This window comes from Saccoglossus kowalevskii, chromosome 15 (assembly GCF_978046115.1).
Source record: "Saccoglossus kowalevskii chromosome 15, keSacKowa6.1, whole genome shotgun sequence".
NCBI classification, from domain to species: domain Eukaryota; kingdom Metazoa; phylum Hemichordata; class Enteropneusta; family Harrimaniidae; genus Saccoglossus; species Saccoglossus kowalevskii.
Window position 1 is genome coordinate 28,037,347 of NC_140655.1, and position 24,308 is coordinate 28,061,654.

Consider the following 24,308-nt stretch of genomic DNA (forward strand, 5'->3'; position numbering starts at 1 on the left):
AAGCTTGAACTACGTAATCGTTTGTGATTGGAATTTATCACCGGCGGTAATTCGTGCACGTCGCGCTCAGGTCACAACTCGTACCCGTGATTACCATTAAAAGAGCGCATTGAATAGTTGGAAAATCAATGTTTATCGACACAAGAGTAAAAGTAAAATTGCATACTTTGCCTACATCCGTTGTCTACATACACTCACAAGGTAGTACAAAACATTGCAATTCGGGAAGAATGTTTCCTTATGGTCCGAATTAACACTGAAAGCTACTGCAGTTACGACACAAACGTTTAAATCGGATTTGCTGACTACATGCATGGAATATTTCACCATAACTCAGAAATAAAAAAATGGATGTAAACTTGAAACTCACGTAAAGCTTTAGACACTAACTGAAATTTGAAAGTGTTAATTGCCGACATATTACTGTAATCAAACAACCAAATATTACATAGCTTAGAACTCACGCGTACACCACGCGTATTCTCATTTGCTGTGTCAACAAAAAGCAATTTCACTCTATACTACTCATTTTAAATTGATAAAACAATAACGATATTCATATCAATCAGTACACCGAACAGTTTAGTGCAGTTTAGTTTATCACCTTTCCGTGACGTTTGTCATCGTTCAAGTCATACTAATACTTTATTTTCCCCCTATGTCAGTCCAAGGACAACTTTTCTAATATCTTTGGTCGGTCACATTGAAATTGAATTTGTAATGTGCAAATTTCCAATCTAGTAGTGCTCCCATGCATCGTTGGTGGGTTTGGTAAATTCCAATCAAAACTCTGACATGGGACGATAATGAATATCCTTTTGTTTTTATCTGTCCATCTGTTGAGGGCGCTGTCATCTCCCTATTACGGGGGGGGGGGGGGTGTTATATTATGGTTTTGACAGCCAAGCGGCAGTGTAGACTTTTTGTTTACAGTTTCTACATTTACTTTACATTATTGGAATATTACAACCAACTTTTGTATCAAGATGGTCTATCAAATATTAGAATATTCCAGGTTCTACGATAATATCATTGCTATAGATTATCAGCATAATATTGAAATTCTAAATTTGACGTTGTATTTACATGTATTAATTAATGTGTCTAACTTATTTGTTCAATTGAAATGTAAAATGCAAAACCAAATAATCTGAACAAATTGAAATGTAGAGAATGTGTCTTATTACTTTTTTCACCGTTTCTGCACGTTTCAGTGTAGGAGTAAACGTCTCAGTGTAGGAGTAAACGTCTCAGTGTAGGAGTAAACGTTTCACTGTAGGAGTAAACGACCCACCTGCCCTAATTTCAGTATGCAAATTGTATAAGAACAATGACCCCAAATTCTGAAACGTCAACGCTCATACACACAGGTACTGGATTCACACATTGCATAAAACAAATGTTTGAGAACTCGTAAAGCATATTCTGCTTGAATAGAAGAATAGAGGATTAACCCCCCCCCCCTCCATTACAAATTTTGTGCAAAAATTCCACAAAAGTATGAGAATTTTGGCAAAATATATATCTACAAGTCAGATGAAGCCCTCTTACACAGACTCTTCTGAGATATAAAGTTCTTCCCACCATAGAAGTTTTGGTCTGAGGCCTTGACATTTTATCTTGGGTCAGACTTTAAATTCCCTGAAGAGTTTGAGGGCTTTATTATACACAGTCCTTGTTTTTGACTACATCTAACCTGTTCTAATAATAAACCATATTGTACAAGTTTATTATAAACTGGATAGTATGGTTTCTTGCGGTTTGTATCTTGCATAGAATTGACTTCTCATCTAAAAAGGCGATTACTGTTATAGAATACAGAGGCTCTTCAACAATTCAGTGACGCAGAACATCAATAAAATTATGTTCATCTTCCACAATTTATTATCTTTTATTTTTAGGAAATAATAATAAACTACTGGTAGTACAAAATGTACAAAGGTTTCTAGGTAGGAAATTGGTATGTTTAAAACGCCAGTCTCATATAACAACACAACACATACATACATACATTCATTCATAAAACAAAACAAATCAATAACGTTACGATATATGATTTAAATAATATCAAATTTGACGTTTTTGCATGCCAATTTCAAACATGCATTTCTGTTGCCATGCCTACCAGTCAAATTTCCCTAAAATTATTGTCCCTATAATTTACATCTGTTCTATAAGAAAATATAATCTACACAGTGAACACCTTATAGTCTATTTTTAGCTAGTAAAAATTCACAAATACAAAATCAGTAGTTGTCATGACAACAACACAGGCTGTTTTTTACAATGATTTACAACTCTAGTGTTGTTCCACTTTTTAGAAAAAAATCATTTTTTGTTCTTGTTTCTTCACTATTGTTGCACGCACCGCTTCCTAAACATACTGCTAAATACAAAAGCATAAGTCTTGGAATCTTGCTAAGATGTTCATGCAGTCATTTTTTTAATTTTTATTTATTTCTTGCAAACACTTTTACCATATTTGCTCTATTAGTGGCACATATTTGCGCATGTCAATGATCAAACTAAGTCATGTTTTAATAATCCAGCACCACATAATAAATGCAATTTTTATGTGCTTTCAATAGAGTAAATACGGTAGTTGACATGGAGTATTAGAAAATAATTTTTTTTCTTTTTTTATGTGAAACTTAAATATTTTTTTTTTTTCAATATTTCTGTATGACTTTACTCTACCTGATTGAAATTCAACTAAAAATCTTATCTATACATGGTTTCAAAGAGATTGGATAAGAGGTGAGCACAGTCTGGTTCACCAAATCAGATAAGACATTCTTCTTGTAAGCGATAAGTGATGAGCAAACTTTCCAGAAACTGAAAGGTTAACCATTTGAAATGTCAGAGGTGTACACCCATGTATTCCGGACTTTTGGTTCATACTATTTTTTTATTTCCAATATAACAGATACAAGTTTTAAAGAATATCTGCTGACATATTTTGAAGAGTTGGTGACTTCAACCCACTCCCATCTTATTATCTCATCAGTTTCACATGAAAATTCTGCTCAATACTTATCTTTTTCAAAAACTGAAAATAGCACTAATTACAACTAATCTGAATAATTAAAAATAAAATTATAACTATTTTTTTTCTTACACCAGAAATAAAAGTGCACCTGAACATCCTTGGAAATCTATTTTTAAAGAATATAGTATTTTTATTTTTTGGACAATTTTTTTCATGGATACCCGACTTTCTTTTCAATTTTGGAAGCATCTCTGTAGTAAGATGAAGTTGAGGCACTCTACGTAAGAAATAAAAAATATCATCTTTTGCATAACAATGTTTGTGGCTATTTCTTTGTACCAATGTATGATTGTTTTGTCTCTGTATCACAGTAACCACTGTCACATGTCTCACTGGGCCGAGATTCCTGAAGTCAGCGTTTGAATTCGACGAGCATTGCAGTCACGACAAAGGATGTGATCGTCTAATGGGAAGCAGCCCCGTCCATCAGCTTCAGATGACAATAATAGACCACAGTCCTGAAAGATCAAAGAATGGTTTGAAAATTGAAATGTATGAATCGTGATAAATTTCAACCAGGTTGCAGTGAGGCAGGATAAACAAACTGTTTTTATCATCGTAAAAATCTCTTGAACTAATTCTTGGAAGTAAAAACTCCAAAATATTTTTTAAAATCAAAGCAAAACTTAAATATTTTAATACATCGACTTAAGGATTTTTTAAAAAAAAAAAGAGGACTGTGGGTAAAACTATTACAAAATTTCAAATGACTTCAAATTCTTACAAACTAGGTGCATATTAAATTAACTTAAAACAACCCTATTATCTAGGGTTATACAGCCAGAAAATGAAAAGTACCAATCTAAAAACAATATCAGAATAAAAGCTACATATTTTTGGTCTATTTTTGGTGATTATTTATGATTATTTTCTAAAATGTGGAATGCCTGTTTAAAATGATAGGTATACAGGTAGCTGGGTAAAAAGCTTTCTACTATCTCAGTGAAATAATATATCAGAAAAACACACCAGTTTAATCAGAATAACAAATATATGATCAGAGGAAATGACTGCAATATAGACGCAGCACATGACGCCTGATTTCACTTAATTCTAGTTGTGCGTCCTATGCTTGTTTTAACCTTTTCAACGCCAGACTTTCTCGCCCATATTTTTCTGCCTTTTTTCCTTGTAATTTTCCAATATTTCTGGAAATAAACCCCAATTTTTGAGCCAACAGACAAAATTTTAGTAAATTTTCAGTTTTTAGTCAAAATTTTTTAGATATTTTTGTTCCAATCTTTTGAAGGAAAGTACAGATTATGAACGGAACTATTTTGTGAATTTGTGTTGAAAAGAACGAACTGGTGGTGCACAGGTTACCGGTAATTAACATTCATCATCCATGTTAGTCACACTACATGTCAAATCATGTCACAAATTCCAGAAAACGTCATAAATCCAGAAATCTGACAAGAAGACTATCAACATCATGTTCACAAATGTCAACAGCTGTGGGCAATTTGACTGTTAGGCTGTTAAAATCAGTTTGCAACCAGACCTAGGCAAGCTAAGTATATTATTTATTTATAAAAATTTGTTTCTGATTTCAAATAATCATAGGTTGATGAGTTTGATTGAAATTAATGAAATAAGTGAGCAAATATCAACTTACTACTTTGTGTGGAGGGAAGGGAAAGAGGGAAAAAAGCGAATTGTCAGATTTCTTCTATATTTTCCAAGTACACTTTATCATAATATATTTTGTAATACCCTACAAAACCCGGAATCATAAAACTTGTTATCATATTCAAGATTTATAAGTATCCCAGATTCAGTCATTCGTATTAAAAATAAATGCCATATTGAGCACCAAAATCAAGTTTAGTCAATTTCACAAATTAAAATGTGTATAATTTCTTTATTTATTATTTTTACAAATGTTGATCAAGACTTGTCGTCAGTAGAACATTATGTTAATTTGGTCTAATATTATCAAATAAATACTAAGAAATACATAATAAGCAAAATGGTACGTCAAAATATTGGTGAGAAGATTATGGTTTTTAAAGAGTCAATGCTGGGGAAATTACAAAAATACAACAAATAATGAGTTCTTTCTTGGTTTTGCTCACAATCGAACCTACGGCGTATCTAACACAAAGACAAGTTTCTGCCAAGAAGTTTTTTTTTAATATAATTACAGATTTCTTTTTTTTTTTTATAAATACACATTTCAAAATTGCATACTAGTAGTTATTTGAGAAGATGATATTATGCAATCATGTGCTTACTGTATAACAATATCACCAGCTGCTTCTGCGTTTAAAATATTGACAAAAATCCACCTCTTACCTCGCATTTGTAACAGCTAACATGAAAACTTCTATCCATGGCAACAATTCGGACAGTCTCCTCCTGACCTGGTTCCGGCATGATAGGTTGATGACAGACAGAGCACCTAGGAGCAAATTTCCTGAAAAGATAACAAATAAAAAAAATTATCCTATAGGGCTTTGGATTTTGTACAGTTCATGTGAAATGTATACGATAGACGTAGTCTTGTGTGAAAAAATGTGACAGTGCTCCTCCAAGGCATTTTAGCACCTGCAAAACTATCAATGATCATAATGCTTAATTTGTTTCCAAGAAGGTAGAAACAAACAAATAACAAACACACATACAGCCCACAGGGATTAAGGGCACCCAATTTCAAGAGCAGAATTTATGAAAATGTCTTTCTGATTATTACGAAAATATGCAACTATTTTTTAAATGTCATCAATGAGTTGAGGTCGTACAATTTCCTTTCATTCTTTCGCATATAATGTGTACGTGTGATGAGTGTGTGGGTAACTAGAGAAAATAGTATTGAAAAATATATTTTGATTTATTTTATTTAGAATTAATTCTACAGTAGGTCACGTCCAAGACCATTTTTATACGAACTTTGACCTCAATACCTGGAACAATTCAGCATGCTGACATTGTTCAAAGCAATATGCAAATTGAATGGAAACCCTAGAACACATAAAACTCATCAAACCAATCAAAATATCAGTTACTTACTTATGAAAGTCTTCAATACAGTGAATTTGATTGGTTGCATCCACAGTGAAAGGCACGCCATCTAAACTCTTACCACACACAACGCAGGTAAAACAAGCTGGATGGTATGGCTTGCCAGTGGCGCGGAGAATCTGAATATAAAAAAGAAAGAAGAAAATTAACAGATGGGTAAATTAAGTTTTGAAATTAAATGTAGAATTGGTAATCATCTATCTTTTGTAATATTAATAATATATAGCCAGAGTTCCCAGAGTTCTTTGCGGGTAGAACACCAAAAATATTTCTCCACCACACACCACAATTTTGTGGTGAAGCACCACAAGACTTTTACTTCCCATATTCTTGGGATTTTTTTGTTATTAGAGTGCTTTGTGATAATTTCTTCTAACTGGTAAATAAGTTTTAAAATACGTTATCAATAGCTGATGATAATCTTTTTGTGAATGCAAATAAAAAGGTGAAATAGTTATATTTTACAAAGAAATAATTTCATCACATTTCCATTATCGACAGTTCTTGACGAAAATTTACGAGGAACATGGAAAAACTAATGTCGGATGTTTGATAAAAAGTGACACGAGTTGACTTTGACCATCAAAAGGTCAAGAGTGTGAACAGGTACGTGTCACATGTAAGATGTAGTGATATTCTGGATACCCATATCACATAAGGCTACTGTTAACTGGGGATATGATATTACGGTTGAGTGCATTTCTAGAGCTATGTATCAGTGACAGCCAGATAGGGTGTTTGGGTGGTCAGTCAACGACCATACAGCGGAGAACAATAATGATGTTGTGATACAACCAGTCATGTGTAACACTCACAAATACAGCGCTAAAAATCAGATTACGCCCGTCAAAACGAGCACTAGGCTAATACATTGCTCGAAATAAAAGGAAAATGTTCGGCTTTACATACAAGTCTACTCTATAACATGTATAACACTCTTACGTTTAATACACTACCCTATTCCAACACCTAGTTTGAAAAGCAAGTTTGTATGTGTAACTGATATATATATACCGTACTTCCCCAGCCATAAGCTCCTGCTCGGGTATAAGCCCACCCCTTATTTTTAGATATTTAACAAATTGAGGGCATCCCCGGTTATAGGCCCAGAGTGTTTTTACCGGGAGTTTAACATTTATTGAAATATGTGTAGAAAAAGTGTGTTTCATTGCATAAAAATCATGATATGTATGGTAGTCCTATTTTTGACAACATGGTTTTTTCTTCTTCTTTTGGTAACATGGTTACAATGTTAAACAAACAAAAAAATTCATCTTTTGGGAGGTGGTCCTTGGCTATAAACCCACCCTATACTTCCCCAATGTTGAGGCCCCTAGGCTTATATGACTGTGTAAGTATGGTATATATTTCTCAAATATCAAGTTGAATTCTCATGCTTACTAATAGGGTTACAGATTTGGATAAACTATGAAGAATATAAAAACAAATAATTGCATTACATATTTTTTTTTTTTAAGCTGACACTTACCCGGTCCATGATTGGATGAGAACAAACTGAACACTTCTCAAGAGTAGCCTAAAAAACAAACAAACAAACATACTATTATTAATATTGCATATACGGTAAAAACTATGTTTAGTCACTATGTTTCAATTTTGCTGATAAGTAAAATACACTAAATTAAATCTATGTGAACATGTAGAACAACAATAAAACAAAATTAAACTAAATTAAAACAAAGGGAATATGCTCAAAATCAAAATAGTGAAATTAAATGTCAGTGAAAATAAATGATTCTACAGTACACAACCACAATTGAATGCATTTAGTAAAATTTAAAACAAACTGTCATATAAGTATATTAATGGTACTTCCCATGTCAATAGATTCATAATATTGTCACTAATTTGACTGCACTTTTTTCTTATATTTCTGAAAATGAACCCTAATTTAGTAGCCAACAGAAAAAAATTCTGTTTTTACTCAAAAAATTTGCTTATTTTTGTCATAATCTTCTGATAGGAAAGTGCAGACTATAAACACGACTATTTTGTGAATGTGCGATGAAAAGATGGAACTGGTGGTGAAAAGGTTAATAAATCTGGTATTTTGGCAATAGAGAATCGGGTGATACAGCCATCTAAAATGCGGGCAATATCAAAAAAAAACTTACATAGTAACATTCTTCGCAGTATGCCTTCCCTTCTAACGCATAAAACGGTTTCCCACGTAATCTCCCGTTGCATGTCACACACGTAAAACAATCTATGTGGAAAATCTGATCCATTGCGGAGCATCCGTTCTCTTCACCCATGACCTTTTGGTTGCATTTGCCACAAGTACCTATAAAAAGAAAAGACAAAACAAAAAAACATGAAATATCAAGTCAAGTCAAGGTGTGTAAATCTTCTAAATAGTTGAAAAAAAATGTTTTTTTTAAGTTTAGCTAAACTAATATATGTATCACTATGTGTATTCTTAAACATCTTGTTGATAAAATAATGTAATCGAGCAAAAATATCACACTTTTTTAAAATTTATTTGGATGAATGCAGGCCCCATCAGATAAGATCCCACTCGCATGTACGGACAGATCCAGGCATATTGCTTACTTACGGCAGTGCGACAGTTAGATTTGCCAGAAAGTATGCAAAATGTTACGAATCTCGTCAGAGAGTACAATAAAAACAGTAAAAATTCTCCAGAAATGTAATGGCATGACAAATATTTTGATTGTGGGTGATACAGTATTCAAACCTGGATCCAAATTACTACCACTGAGAACTGAAAAATTACAAACATGTAGAATACACAGGTATTACGTCCATTTCCAACAGAACATTATTATTCTAAACCGTAATGTTTATGTTTGGTGGTTTAGGAAAAACACACTTTATTGTATACTAAGTAACAAGTCCACTCTGGAAATTTAACCTCCTTGATGTGAGGCGAACATGTGCCCCACTAAACCATACTCATTCCTAAATATTTGCACATGCTAGACTCAAAATACTTTATATACACATGTATTTTGCCGATAAGGTTGTACATATCCAGCGTTTTTAAAAAAATATAGCAACTGTATTTCAGTTATGTTTTAAATTACTTTATTTATTTTGTTTTTTAGGTCAAAAACAAAATACGTTCCTATGACCACATGGGAAAATAATCTAAAAAACAACTATAGAATCAATGGCTGCTAATTGTCTACATAGCATTTTATGTTAACTGTGTTTACAGAAATTTAGAGGCCAAGTTCTACCACAGAACAAGCCATAAAATTTAAATCCCTCCTTTTCTACTAAACTTCTGATAATTTCAAATACTTGTCGCAAGATTTTATGTTTTAAAGTGGCTGCTTATGACTGTATACTGATAGTAATAATACTAGGTGGAATGATGGAGTAACGACAAAAATATTCGATCGATTTCATTCTATCAATTGGATGCAATGCAAGTACCGCTTAACATAGGAAAACGTCTTGCTTACCAAAGAAGTCTGGTTCTACAGCTCCCTCCATGTTCTGTACCAGGAGATTTGTGAGTGCATCCACCTCTGCTTCTGTCCCTACCTTATCTGGTTTGGATAACGGTTGGTCAGTGGGGCGGGGTATTGAATGAATACCAGGGCCTGACTGGAAGGCGGGTTTGGAGGATGGTGAATAGGCACTGCTAGACTGTGTGTGAGAGCTCGGGGAAGCATAGGAACTCGTAGGTTGGTGGTAGGAACTGGCAGATGGTTGGTAGTTTTTGCTGGTGGGCTGCTGCTGGTAAGTGTTTACTGGTGGTGTGTATGTTGCAGTAGGTTGCGTAGCTGGGGGTGAATACATGTCATTGGGTTTGGTTTGGTAAACATCCCTTGTTGGGGTATGTGATGCAGGTGGGTGTGAATAGGGTGACTGCTGGGGTCTACTTTCATACGACTGTTGTTGGGGCTCTTTTGGACGATATACTTGAGCAGGTGGTGGAGGAGGAGGAGGGGGTGGTGCGTAAGTGGAAGTAGGTGGAGATCGTGGCTGATTGTACGATTGATGGCTTGGGCTGTATCTGGGCTGTGAATCAAAGCTTGGAGGTGCAGGAGGGGGAGGAGGTGGTGGAGGTGGGGACGCAGACGTTTGTCGCGGACTATACTGAGTATCTGTTCTACTGGAATACGAGTATGTCATAGCAGCGGGCGGAGGTGGCGGAGGTAGATCATCCTGAGGTGGCGGTGGAGGGAACGAGTGGCTACTGTGGTAGGGTTCTGCTGGCTCGGGTGGTGGAGGGGGTGGGGGAAGGTCTTCGTTTTCTGCAGGATTATGATACACAGCAGGCCTGTATGTTTGTAGACCTGAAAATGACAAATAAATTCACAAGACAAAAAGTTAACATCAGAGCTTTAAATCAGTGGACTATATACTATACATTCTTTGTTCAATTTATAATGCTTGATTTTCTCTAATTTCAAGATATTTTGAATTGAACAAGAAAAACAATTGTAGAAGACAAGTTCATTAACTTTAAGAAAACATTTACTAGCATTGGTCTAGGATGAGAAGTGCAGAGTTTGGTATATGTTTTGAACAATACGCTGGTGAATAATTATTTTAACAATGTTTCTAACCCCAAACCATGCCAAATCTTTAAAATAAACACCCTAAATCCCCCTTCCCTGAAAACTGTATAATCCTAAATGATGTCTTGCGCAATAACATCCCTTTGACAGGATAATTACGCACAATTAAACTACACCAATGCCGATTTTAAGCTGTGCTGTGAAAGGGGAAATAAAAGTTCTGACGAATTAACATAGTACAACACCATAAACCAAGATGTAAGACATGTTGCAATTTTTGAAATGCCAGGAGATAGCGCCCTCTAGATGGTAACCAGGAAATCTCATAATTTATGCACTAGTGTTACATACAACTAGTGTTGTTGTCAAAGTTTGGTTCGAAAAATCTTTTGAAATATTAGGTATTTTCAGGATTTTCTGTTCAACTACTGTAGAATACTTTATTTCTGCTTAGAATTTATTTTCGCTATTTTCGCTGAAGGAATGCTTCAGGGAAAATAAAATCCAGCAAATATACTTTTTTTCCTTCAACTCATCAAAAATCAGTCAAAATAAATTCCATACAAAAATTCCAGCGAAAATAAATTCTAGCTAAAATAAAGTATTTCACAGTATTTAGGATATTACCGAATCAATATTTGATGTGAAGCATTTTCCATTTAAGATGAGTTTGAGATGCATACCACACTGTACTGCTTTCTGTATAGCCATTAGGTCTTTTTGAAATTATAGAATAGCTATTTTACTCAAGTTTCCACGGTGTCTGAGTGAAATTACAACCATTGAAATACTAATTACTTGGTCTGTTGCATTTATAGTGCGTACACAATGCAGAATTTAAACAGAAATGCACAACAACATTCAACCTGATAACCGAAACATTTTAAAGATAATTTACGACCAAAGTTACCCCAAATTGAAGTGGCTTTCAACTAAGTTTTACAGGCAATAAAAATTTAAGTACTCCGGGGACAGAGACATCAATCTGTAATTCTACAATTTAAATCTCCTTACTTCCTGAAGCATATACGGATGCAAAGAAGTGTGTACACCAAAATAAATCAAAGTTAAATCAGTAAATCTCAAGTATCAGCCTCAATCAACTGGCAGTTGATATCTACTAGTACCAATTTTACATGGATATTTCTTTTTTGTCCTTGAAAGTTGTATTGTCACCAAGTTTCAGTTAAAAGTAACTTGACCAAAAGTCAAATTTGAAAATTACGGTCTTCATGAGTTTCACTAATTGCAAGCTGACACATTACGTCTTTTATTTATTGTCTTCACTCCAATAAATCCCATCATGCATTGCTGTTAGAATTCTACTTTGGGTGTGTGCTAAACACAACTAACCTAGGGAGTATGCAATACTCAATGTTCCAAGTTTGCTCACTGGCAGTGGTAGCTAAAAATAGCCGTCCTATAAATTTCTAAAGGCTATACACGAAATAACTGAAGACTCTCAGACTAATCTAGTTTCATATTGAATATTAATTCTGTAATAATAATTTGATCATAGAACAGAGAATCCAGCATGTGATTCGATGCTGTCAAAAGACGCTAATGATAAAATACAACTGAATCATCAAAACCACTCAGTGATGCTCCGCTATTGGCAATGCAGATATTTTACGAATAACATAGCATACCATAGCACAACAATTTGCAACAACAGTACTTACTAAGAAATTATGAAATTACCATATTTGCTCTATTAGTAGACGACAAAAGTGTATAAATGGTGTATAATTAGGGTGTATATTAATGATTCACCATACAATAAATAGTGTGTAAATATAAATAGTGTATATACACTTTCATTTGGGAAGCACTATATGGTTCCCCTTTCACAGCCAACATGTCAAAATAAAATAACAACAGTCAGTTGTTAGAAACACAAAAATATGTTGTAACTGGTGACACATGAATTCAAAAACAAACAATTCAGCAAATTTCAACCATTTAAAACCCACAACATAAACACAACGCAAATAGCAGGCAGAATAGGTTAATAAGGTGCATGCTTTAATAGTTGTCCTTAACGTGTGTGTGCGTGGTGCTTTTAGCTAAAGGGTTAATACCTTGGTTAGAATAATATGGCAGATGTTTTTTAGGCTTTGGAGGCGGTGGTGGAGGCTGCCCTATAGGAAGCAAGACAGAAAAGAACAACAATTCAAATATTTAAATTGTGAGTCTAGTGTTAAAATCAACATACATGTTAGCTGCAAGTTTGTCAGTACTAAATATTTTGTATAATATGATTAATCAAAAAGATTCTTGTAGTACAAAATGAGAAATCAGGCAGTGTTTTATGTTTTTAATGTAGGCTAGTTACCTTTCTATTATTTCGTGGGTCTTTTGGCCCTTTCTATATACTAGTCTAGAAATGTTGGCTCGATTTTGCTTTATAATAACAATGTAAATTTATTTCAACGTCACGAAAAAGGGACTGTAGGACTCTCGTTTCTGTAGCAACTATTTGTTGATGTCACTCGTCACATCTATATTTATCAACTAATCAATGCCATGGTCACCCATCGATCGGAGAATGAAAATCGAGGCAATGTATCCAGACTAATAAAGAGAGGGCAAAAGGATCAACAAAATAATAGGAAAGTATCATGTTTACTTATACAAAGTATGTAAATCCTGATATTGTTTCCTATATATTCATTTGATACCACTAAGAATTTTCTGGCAAACTATTAAATGCATTGATAAATTGCTCTAAAATCAGCATAAATTGCAGCTTATACCAATTCATGCACAACATGCAATAGATGGGTAAAACAGAACTTTGACAACAAATTTTTTCAGAATTAAATATTTAATTACAGTTTAAACTACACCCTATACTTGCTAAGTAACAATTTAATACAGTTAGGTGGTCACACACAATTTAATACAGTTAGGTGGTCACACACAATTTAATACAGTTAGGTGGTCACACACAATTTAATACAGTTAGGTGGTCACACACAATTTAATACAGTTACCGGTAGGTGGTCACAACACAATTTAATATAGTTAGGTGGTCACACACAATTTATTACAGTTAGGTGGTCACAAACAATTTAATACAGTTAGGTGGTCACAACACAATTTAATACAGTTAGGTGGTCACAACACAATTTAATACAGTTAGGTGGTCACACACAATTTATTACAGTTGGGTGGTCACAACACAATTTAATACAGTTAGGTGGTCACAAACAATTTAATACAGTTAGGTGGTCACAGCACAATTTAATACAGTTAGGTGGTCACAACACAATTTAATACAGTTAGGTGGTCACAACACAATTTAATACAGTTAGGTGGTCACAACACAATTTAATACAGTTAGGTGGTCACAACACAATTTAATACAGTTAGGTGGTCACAACACAATTTAATACAGTTAGGTGGTCACACACAATTTAGTACAGTTAGGTGGTCACAAACAATTTAATACAGTTAGGTGGTCACAAACAATTTAATACAGTTAGATTGTCACACACAATTTAATACTGTTAGGTGGTCACACACAATTTAATACAGTTAGGTGGTCACACACAATTTAATACAGTTAGGTGGTCACACACAATTTAATACAGTTAGGTGGTCACACACAATTTAATACAGTTACCGGTAGGTGGTCACAACACAATTTAATATAGTTAGGTGGTCACACACAATTTATTATAGTTAGGTGGTCACACACAATTTATTACAGTTAGGTGGTCACACACAATTTATTACAGTTAGGTGGTCACAAACAATTTAATACAGTTAGGTGGTCACACACAATTTAATACAGTTAGGTGGTCACACACAATTTAATACAGTTAGGTGGTCACACACAATTTAATACAGTTACCGGTAGGTGGTCACAACACAATTTAATATAGTTAGGTGGTCACACACAATTTAATACAGTTAGGTGGTCATATACAATTTAATACAGTTAGGTGGTCACAACACAATTTAATATAGCTAGATGGTCACACACAATTTAATACAGTTAGGTGGCCAGTAATAATGGCAATAATGGACAAGAAAATGAGAAAAATTAAATTAGTTTTATTTTCAAAAATTTATTTATAAAGACAAAATGCAAGTTTCTTTCAGATTTATCAATGAATACACATATTCCACACCAAACAAGATTACATAAATACTGTTCACATGCCAAAACACACAAATCACTCTAACACACGTATGCAAGTCTCCCATAACCGCTGTGTGAATTAACATTCTTTACAGTCACTTTATGAGAGTTGGATTCTGACTATTACGCGACAAATGTGATAGTCTAAATTTGCACAATGAAATGATTCACTAGGATTTTGCAGTAATTCAAAACAGAGGAAGCTTTGTGAATCAATGAATGTTAGATTGGAACGCTATTCAAAAATAAATTTACCAGTAAACACGCAAGCTCAAATGAATAATCGTCAGCATTTGAATGTCACAAAAAGCACTGATATTTGAACGGCCATTAAATACTTCCCAAATTGCGTGCAAATTCAGATCATCAAATATTTCCTAAAATTCAAAGGTCAAATGCAGGTCATCCATAGAAATAATGATTGATAGCCTTATAAGAAGAAATGCGATGAAAATTAACTATGTTAGTTTTGAGTCATAATTATGTTTTTTTATTACACAGAAAGAGAGTTTCAAGTTACTAAGTATCCATGGTAATATTATGAATGAGTCATGTTACATTATAGGGTTCACACTACCATTAGATTATAGATTTTCACAAGAGATGCAATACACTTATATTTCAAACTTATTTATGAAACAGTTTTAAAATAGCGGACTAACTAAAATGATGGTTGATAGTTGACCGTTAAGAATGACGAGTGCGAGTGGAATCTGCATAATTATCTTTGATAGACACATTTTCATGAATTACGCAGGTCAGTGAAAATCGAACAATTTTGTAGCAGTGAAAATTCCATGACATGGAGTGTCAAAATCCTAAATTTCTATATTTTTTCTCCAATAGTAAAAATTAAACTGTTTACATTAGGCTCCACAAAGCGTAACAAACAGCGCATTTAAAACAAAGCTTCCTGAAACATACAACATGCATATGTATGAGTATAACAGTACACCAAGACACACACTGTGCAAGTATTAGGTGTAATAAGAAAAAGATTCACTTGTACAGAGTTGAGGGTTACCTTTATTACGAGGTGGTGCAGGAGGAAGGGGTCCTACTTGGAAAGAGAAAGAAGAGAAAGAAATAGAAAAAAGAAAGATACACAGATCATCAATTAAGCGATCTCAGATAAAACTTACAACTACGTGTAGGTGATGTCACACGAACTTACAATTGCATGATAGTCTTATAGAAATTATGCAATCTTACATGTAGGTGGTCTTACAGAAGTTATGCAATCTTAGGTGGTCTAGGTGGTCTTACAGAAATTATGCAATGTTAGGTTGTCTTATAGAAATTATGCAATCTTAGGTAGTCTTACAGAAATTATGCAATCTTAGGTGGTCTTACAGAAATTATGCAATCTTAGGTGGTCTTATAGAAATTATGCAATGTTAGGTTGTCTTATAGAAATTATGCAATGTTAGGTTGCCTTACAGAAATTATGCAATGTTAGGTGGTCTTATAGAAATTATGCAATCTTAGGTAGTCTTACAGAAATTATGCAATCTAAGGTGGTCTTACAGAAATTATGCAATCTTAGGTTGTCTTACAAACTAGGCAAGGTTAGGTGGTCTTACATAAACTGCAATCTTAGGTGGTCTTACAGAAATTATGCAATCTTAGGTGGTCTTATAGAAATTATGCAATCTTAGGTGGTCTTATAGAAATTATGCAATATTAGGTTGTCTTATAGAAATTATGCAATGTTAGGTGGTCTTATAGAAATTATGCAATGTTAGGTAGTCTTATAGAAATTATGCAATCTTAGGTTGTCTTACAGAAATTATGCAATGTTAGGTTGTCTTATAGAAATTATGCAATGTTAGGTGGTCTTATAGAAATTATGCAATCTTAGGTAGTCTTACAGAAATTATGCAATCTAAGGTGGTCTTACAGAAATTATGCAATCTTAGGTTGTCTTACAAACTAGGCAAGGTTAGGTGGTCTTACATAAACTGCAATCTTAGGTGGTCTTACAGAAATTATGCAATCTTAGGTGGTCTTATAGAAATTATGCAATCTTAGGTGGTCTTATAGAAATTATGCAATATTAGGTTGTCTTATAGAAATTATGCAATGTTAGGTGGTCTTATAGAAATTATGCAATGTTAGGTTGTCTTATAGAAATTATGCAATCTTAGGTTGTCTTACAGAAATTATGCAATGTTAGGTTGTCTTATAGAAATTATGCAATGTCAGGTGGTCTTATAGAAATTATGCAATCTTAGGTAGTCTTACAGAAATTATGCAATCTAAGGTGGTCTTACAGAAATTATGCAATCTTAGGTGGTCTTACAGAAATTATGCAATCTTAGGTGGTCTTACAAACTAGGCAAGTTTAAGTGGTCTTACATAAACTGCAATCTTAGGTGGTCTTACATAAACTGCAATCTTAGGTGGTCTTACATAAACTGCAATCTTAAGTGGTCTTACAAACTCGGCAAGATTAGGTTGTCTTACATAAACTATGCATGGCTAGGTGGTCACACACTTTTTAATTCAGTTCGGTGGTCACACAAAATTCAATACAGTTAGGTGGTCACACACAATTTAATACAGTTAGGTGGTCACACACAATTTAATACAGTTAGGTGGTCACACAGTTTAATACAGTTAGGTGGTCACACACAATTTAATATAGCTAGATGGTCACAACACAATTTAATACAGTTAGGTGGTCACACACAATTTAATACAGTTAGGTGGTCACACGATTTAATATAGGCTGGTGGTCACACAGTTGAATACAGTTAGGTGGTCACACACAATTTAATATAGGCTGGTGGTCACAACACAATTTAATACAGTTAGGTGGTCACACACAATTTAATACAGTTAGGTGGTCACACACAATTTAATATAGGCTGGTGGTCACACAGTTTAATACAGTTAGGTGGTCACACACAATTTAATATAGGCTGGTGGTCACAATTTAATACAGTTAGGTGGTCACACACAATTTAATACAGTTAGGTGGTCACACACAATTTAATACAGTTAGGTGGTCACACACAATTTACTATAGGCTGGTGGTCACACAATTTAATACAGTTAGGTGGTCACACAAAATTCTATACAGTTAGGTGGTCACAATACATTTGAATACAGTTAGGTGGTTACACACAATTTAATACAATTAAATGGTCACACAAAATTTTATACAGTTATGTAGTCACGAACAATTTAAAACAGGTGATCAAAACACAATACAGTTAGATGGTCACACACAATTTAATATAGTCTGGTGGTCACAACACAATTCAATACAATTAGGTGGTCACACACAATTTAATACAGTTAGGTGGTCACACACAATTTAATACAGTTAGGTGGTCACACACAATTTAATACAGTTAGGTGGTCACACACAATTTAATACAGTTAGGTGGTCACACACAATTTAATATAGTTAGGTGGTCACACACAATTTAATATAGCTAGGTGGTCACACACAATTTAATACAGTTAGGTGGTCACAAACAATTTAATACAGTTAGGTGGTCACACACAATTCAATACAGCTAGGTGGTCACACACAATTCAATATAGCTAGGTGGTCACACACAATTTATTATAGTTAGGTGGTCACACAATTTAATACAGTTAGGTGGCCATACACAAATGTACAGTTAGGGGGTCAAATGCACATTGATACTATTTAATTGAACATGATACATGTACAAGAATTGGTGGGATGTGACAGATGAAGAAAAGAGATGTGACAACCTTTTTAAAAAGATTTCAACATAAACAAATAATAGTTATTTTATAGTAAAAAATTTACATGTTTATGAATGTTGATAATTTATTACCTGTGGTGGTTTTGAACTTGTATACATGTAATTAGGTGGACTCGCACATTACAAGCAATTTTTAAGCAGTGGAAGTGTTATTGGGTTTAAATAGCGAAGTTAGCATTTCATTATGCAAAAGAGTAGGTAGATTCACACTAGGTATTAGAGTTCAGGCAAGCGAGGTCCACACTGAGGACATCAGGCCAAAGCTCACTTCAACCTAAATGTTGCAACCGACGCAGAAAATTTCTTCAACAATTTTTTATAAATATATTTCATCTGGAACTTATATACTGACAGATCACGCAATTAATTTCCATAAGAATGTATTGTGGTAAATGATTATCTCGTTCCAATCATTTTTGCGATCGTCTTGGTAACATTAGTCACCTTTTGTAAACTGATAAAATTATAGACAAACATGGCCAAGAGACTGAGAGTAAGAAAATAGTGTTCCATTTCCTCTTGTCATCGTGTTCTCTGTCACCATGGTTACATGTACATAATTCAGCAGAAAAGACATTTAAAGAAAAAAAAGAAAAAGGTATACAGTATTGCACGACTTTAACTCCTTGAGTGCCAGATATTTTTCCTGCCCAAACTGGATTGCAAATATTTTCACATTTTGTGAAATTGTCACCAAATTGCATCATCATTTTGATCCATACGGACAGTTAGAATTACTGCAGTATTCTAGTGAATTCTCATCAACATTCATGTGTATACGATATGAGCAGACTGTACACAATCATTCTGCTGCTGGCGCCAAAAGTTGATAATGGCGCTGAAAAAATTAATAGCAAGACAAAGTTCCAGATGAAAAAAAAAAAGATGCAGCCACATCAAAAACAATTCTTGTTTACTGTAAAAATTCACCCATTTTGCATTGAAGTCTATTATTATTATTATTATTATTAAACAAGATTTTGCTTTGCAATGGCTCTCAAGAAAGATAAGAAATGAGAGATGAAACATGCTGGTAATGTTAAGATAAATCCACACAAGTGAAAGCAACACTATAGCACTAAATGATTAAACGGTGAATTATCTAGTTACTACCTTGGCTGCCATGCTGCGTCACTGCTGTAATAGCACTAGGCTGACTGCACATGCTTGCAGTTATTTGGGAATATGATTCAGGCCCAGGAGGTGGTGGATGGACGGATTTTGTAATGCGCCCGTTTTTCTGACCTTTTGGCTTGGGGGCAGTGACTGGAGCAAACTTCTTGGGCTGGCTCTGGAATTGCGGCGGATTGTAAGAGTAGGAGTAACTAGTGTCCGTGACCGTCCCTGGCTCTGTCACGTTAAGGGATGACAGCTGCTGTTCCAATCGCTGTTGAGTTCCACCCTTACGTACATCCATCATTGAAGGAATCTGCATTTGAAAAAAAAGAATAAAATAAAACATGAATGGTTTTTCTTTAGCTTTTCATCACTGACATTTTGTGTTTGTACATGGATTTTAATTTACTAGATTGAGGCAAAGAATGAAGGTTAATGCACGGTTACTAAAAAAGACGGTTAGGAAACAAACCATGTTCTTTTCATTGGATGCGTGTCGCGGGCAAACATTTGAAACAAAAGACGTACTAATCTGTGATAACTCATTAACATAAAATGTAGACAGGAAATCACGCAAATATGACGTCATTTTCCCAGAGTTCATTGCAATCAACAACTGCACGCCATTTTATTGTGTCTCTGTCGATACTTTAAGTAATACTAAAGTGTAAGTTGTTCCAGTGAATCCTGACAAAACCTGTCGCTCGGTTTAAACTCAATACAAATTTGCCTGTCTTGTATGGCATTTTCGTTTCTAAAGAACAAGATCGGCAGAAAACTGAAATAAAAAAACCAACAAAACATGATCAGAAAAAAAGACGTCAATGAAACCATACAAGTGTTTATATTTCAGCCATGTGAAAGTTTTAATGAGGAGCCATGATACCACATACATTTTGTTGGAAATAAACAAAATATGCGATAAGATAACTGAAATAACCCGCCCATGCTCTACAAAATGCATGTAAGCACACCAAATGTGCAACAACAGGCAGTTCAATGAAATTAAAACGATTAAAAAGGGTCCGAAAAATTGATTTGGCGAAGAGACTGCTAGAAAGTTCAAAAATTGTAGCGTGGAGTATTAAAACTCATAATTAACGGCACGCTGAATATTGCAACATGAAAAATTTACAAAAAACTGAAACAAGGACAGACAAGAACAATTAAACAGGCATTTTATGAAACTGGCGGAAAATGTTGAATACATTTTCAACAATTTCTACGGCGTCTACAAAAAAAGTGTTATGACCTTAAACAGAATGGCTGATAAGTGACGCGAATGCAAAACGATAACATTTAATCTAATCAGACCCCAAATCGCACACAACCTTCATAAGTACGCACAGTAGTATACTAAAAATTCATTTGGTAGTATTTTTTATAATATAATGTATTTTAAAATAGTGACTTAGGGGTTAGAATTTTCGTTACTTTTTATTCCGAGACCCAAGCTTACTTTCATGACAGTGAAAACGATAAATGACGATTCTCGATTCTGAATGTTATCACAGTCACAAAGAGTACTCATCCGAAAAGTATGTGTAGTTCTTTGTAGAGCTTGTGCACTAAACGTGGATATTCTATCGAAAACGAGCTTAAAATTTCAAATTCGCGGAACATCAAGTGATCGACACAAAAATTAAACAAAATGGTAGACCTTGAAATCTCAAGAGGGCGTACACAGCGCGACACGCATCCTTGAGGGATTAGGCAGATTCACACCTTTTAACAATAGCGTTTCCTAACCGTCTTTATTAGTAACCGTGGTTAATGTTACATCATCTGGATATCTTTTACCCTAATAATGTGACCTACGTGATTACCGGGTACAATGTACTGTAATAAGGTTTATTATTCACTGGGTTTTAATTTTGTTTATTTCGCTGACTGAAAAATGCACTAAATTAAAACCCAGTGAATATGTAAAATTTAGCATAGAACACATTATCTAATTGATAAAACTGTGAATTTAAAACCCACTAAATATGCCCGAAATGGTAAATCAGCGAAATTTAAATCCAGTGAAAATTAGTAATTTTACAGTACGTTATGTCACACTGATCTAACTTGATTACTTGATTTCAACTTAATAACATGACCTGCTTGATTCTGTGATAGCAAAAGCCAGTCAGTAACCATAGTTTCTGCCACACAACATAGCAAATGATGCACTAAACTACTTTGTTCATTGTTCAGTGACTAATAATTCATTTTTATTCATAGTACATGCTTTTTCAACTCCAGGATTCATACTCTCTAGTGTAAATATTTTAGATGGAATAGTAAAGCCTGCCATATCCCTGTGGTCTTTCATATTTGTTTTTAACTTTTTTATATTCATTAGTAGATTCTGCATCTATTGTGGGCAGCTGATTCCAAAATGAGATTGGATATGAACAACAAGCAAGTGCAGGGCTGTGTCTTTTGTTCACATGCCACGCACATTTTTACTTGTCAGTTTCAATGCCTGCAATTAGATCTACTCAAGCAAATGTCTGTGACAACATTTAATTGAAAATAATAATGAAATAGAAATGCTTTCCCCTGGAAAATACTATAGTATTATGACCAATCTTACCCCCAAGTAAATTTGATTGCCGATAAATAAGGTGATTTCATCTTAGAAATATCTTGTACATGTATCATATCTAGTTGAATACAAAATGTATTAAATATTATAGAAATGTTTGTCAGATTGTCAAATTTTACTGAGAAACCTGTGATTAATTTGCATAACACTAGAATATGTAAATTACTTCTATTTAATACATTGTAGTGATTTTGAGTTCTGCTATGTACCCAAATTGAAGGAGTAGAAGGGCCCCTATTCTACAATGCTCTTGGAAGAAGCCTGTTAATATTGCTGCAAACATGGCTTGGCATTCAATAGCTACTCAGACTTGAGTCCAACAATTTTTTTTGCAATTAAACTGGAGAATAATTAACATAAACTGCCATGTACACCATTATAACTTGCATGTACATCTATTTATCTACTTTCAATGCTGAGCTTCATCATTTCAAATTACAACATTACCCAGTAATAAGTATAAACAATTTTAAAATTGACCCAATTATACTAAATAATAAAGACAATTGAACATACATCACGTAACATAGTTTTTTTTTTTTTTATACATCAGACTAAATAAGAATGTAAGTATATGGGAGGGGCCAAATAATTGGACATGGTTATTCAATTGCCGATGATAATTCATAGGAAGTTTAAAGGATAGATTAGATTTCCTGCAAACAGGGTTATAAGTGAACAAGAAACATTAACTTCTCTGCTATTTATCATCAGAAAGATTAATTACTTTGATTTTTGTTTAACTTTCTCATTCCCTTTCTCCTGTTCAATTGTTTACAGAGTAAATACCTGAGTGTTCAAATAGATTGCTGACATAAAATACAAATGAAAGCCATTGACAACCCACATGCACACATGTCGAAAGTTTGTCAATTCCATTTGAGACTTGAGATTTATCACACAATCCATAAACGATTTCATATTCTAATGGTATAAAGTATACTAAAAATTACTGTAAAAATGTATACAATTCTTGGCCTCTGCTTAAACATGAACACACATTATTTCCAACGTTAGTAGAGTACCTATACAGGTTGGTAACCAACTAATAATAGAATTACTGTGAAATACTTCATTTTAGCTAGAATTAATTTTCGCTGAAAAAACAACTTTTTGGGTGTTTTGTATGGAATTTATTTTCACTGATTTTTGCCGAGTTGAATGTAAAATATGGGAAAAAAGGTATATTCGCTGGATTTTATTTTCACTGAATCATTCCTTCAATCATTTCTAAAATTAATTCCAAGCGAAAATAAAGTATTTTACAGTATTATTTGCCACAGTGGCTAAAAATATGTTACCCTTAGCAGAAACCAAACATTTATTTTACTTTTTAAATATGTTTGAAAAGTTTTATAATATAAGATAAACAGAATAAACCGTTTTTGAATAGGATTTAGTGAAAAAAAAAATAAATTGTGTTTTAAAATGGTGGACACCTGCTAGAATCAATACTGCCAGAATCAGCGTGACTGAATCAGTTTGAATTATGGGATATATAACGATAGAATTGTTCCAATCTCAAAATACTCTTAGTAGCATTCACAATTACTTCAAGTTCCTATTTTTGCTTGGAATGTTTTCACTGAAAATAAAATCCAACGAATACATCTTTTTTCCTATATTTTAAATTCAACTCGTCAAAAATCATTGAAAATAAATTCCATATAAAACACCCAAAATGTCTTTTCAGTGAAAATTAATTCAAGCTAAAATAAAGTATTTTATAGTATATGATCTCTTATAAAAAGTTAGTCTAAATGTTTAATGCAAGTTTGATATACTAGAAAGTAAAAATTACAGCTAAAAAAATGAACAAAAAATTTTGAGGTTTACACATGCCTCTATTGGACTTGGACTTGGATTTGGATTTGTAATAGACCAAATATTCTTTCACTTCTTTTGAACTGCTGTGAACCTTGGGTACAAGACTAGACTCCCTTTTTTTTTTACAAACTTGCTTGCCCATTGACAGTTTAATTGTGGTGCGACCCCAGTCTGACCTTTTGACCTTTGACATCTATGTTACAGAGTAGAAGTCTGAGTCCAAATTAATCCAGTATGTCGCATGGCAATACTGTGCTATGGTGAAGAAGTGAAATGAGACGCTGCTAAT

At 33.8% G+C, this 24,308-nt stretch overlaps 1 protein-coding gene across 7 annotated transcripts in view; it reads right to left on the minus strand.

Annotated features, from left to right (window-relative positions):
• Positions 1-1,861: 1,861 nt before the first annotated feature.
• Positions 1,862-24,308, minus strand: part of LOC100368661 (uncharacterized) — a 34,195-nt gene continuing 11,748 nt past the window's right edge. Inside the window, exons 2-10 of one of the 7 annotated variants that reach the window (XM_006811501.3) lie at positions 19,729-19,912; positions 15,762-15,794; positions 12,669-12,728; positions 9,523-10,362; positions 8,206-8,375; positions 7,560-7,607; positions 6,059-6,189; positions 5,345-5,465; positions 1,862-3,507 (exon numbers count right to left, since the gene is read on the minus strand). In XM_006811501.3, coding sequence (XP_006811564.2) covers positions 3,379-3,507; positions 5,345-5,465; positions 6,059-6,189; positions 7,560-7,607; positions 8,206-8,375; positions 9,523-10,362; positions 12,669-12,728; positions 15,762-15,794; positions 19,729-19,903 — 1,707 coding nt within the window. In that variant the 5' untranslated portion in view covers positions 19,904-19,912 and the 3' untranslated portion in view covers positions 1,862-3,378. Of the gene's footprint in view, positions 3,508-5,182; positions 5,466-6,058; positions 6,190-7,559; positions 7,608-8,205; positions 8,376-9,522; positions 10,363-12,668; positions 12,729-15,761; positions 15,795-19,596; positions 19,913-24,308 lie in introns of those variants that run through there. The other 6 variants (XM_085490667.1, XM_085490670.1, XM_085490672.1 and 3 more) reach the window with 6 other exon arrangements.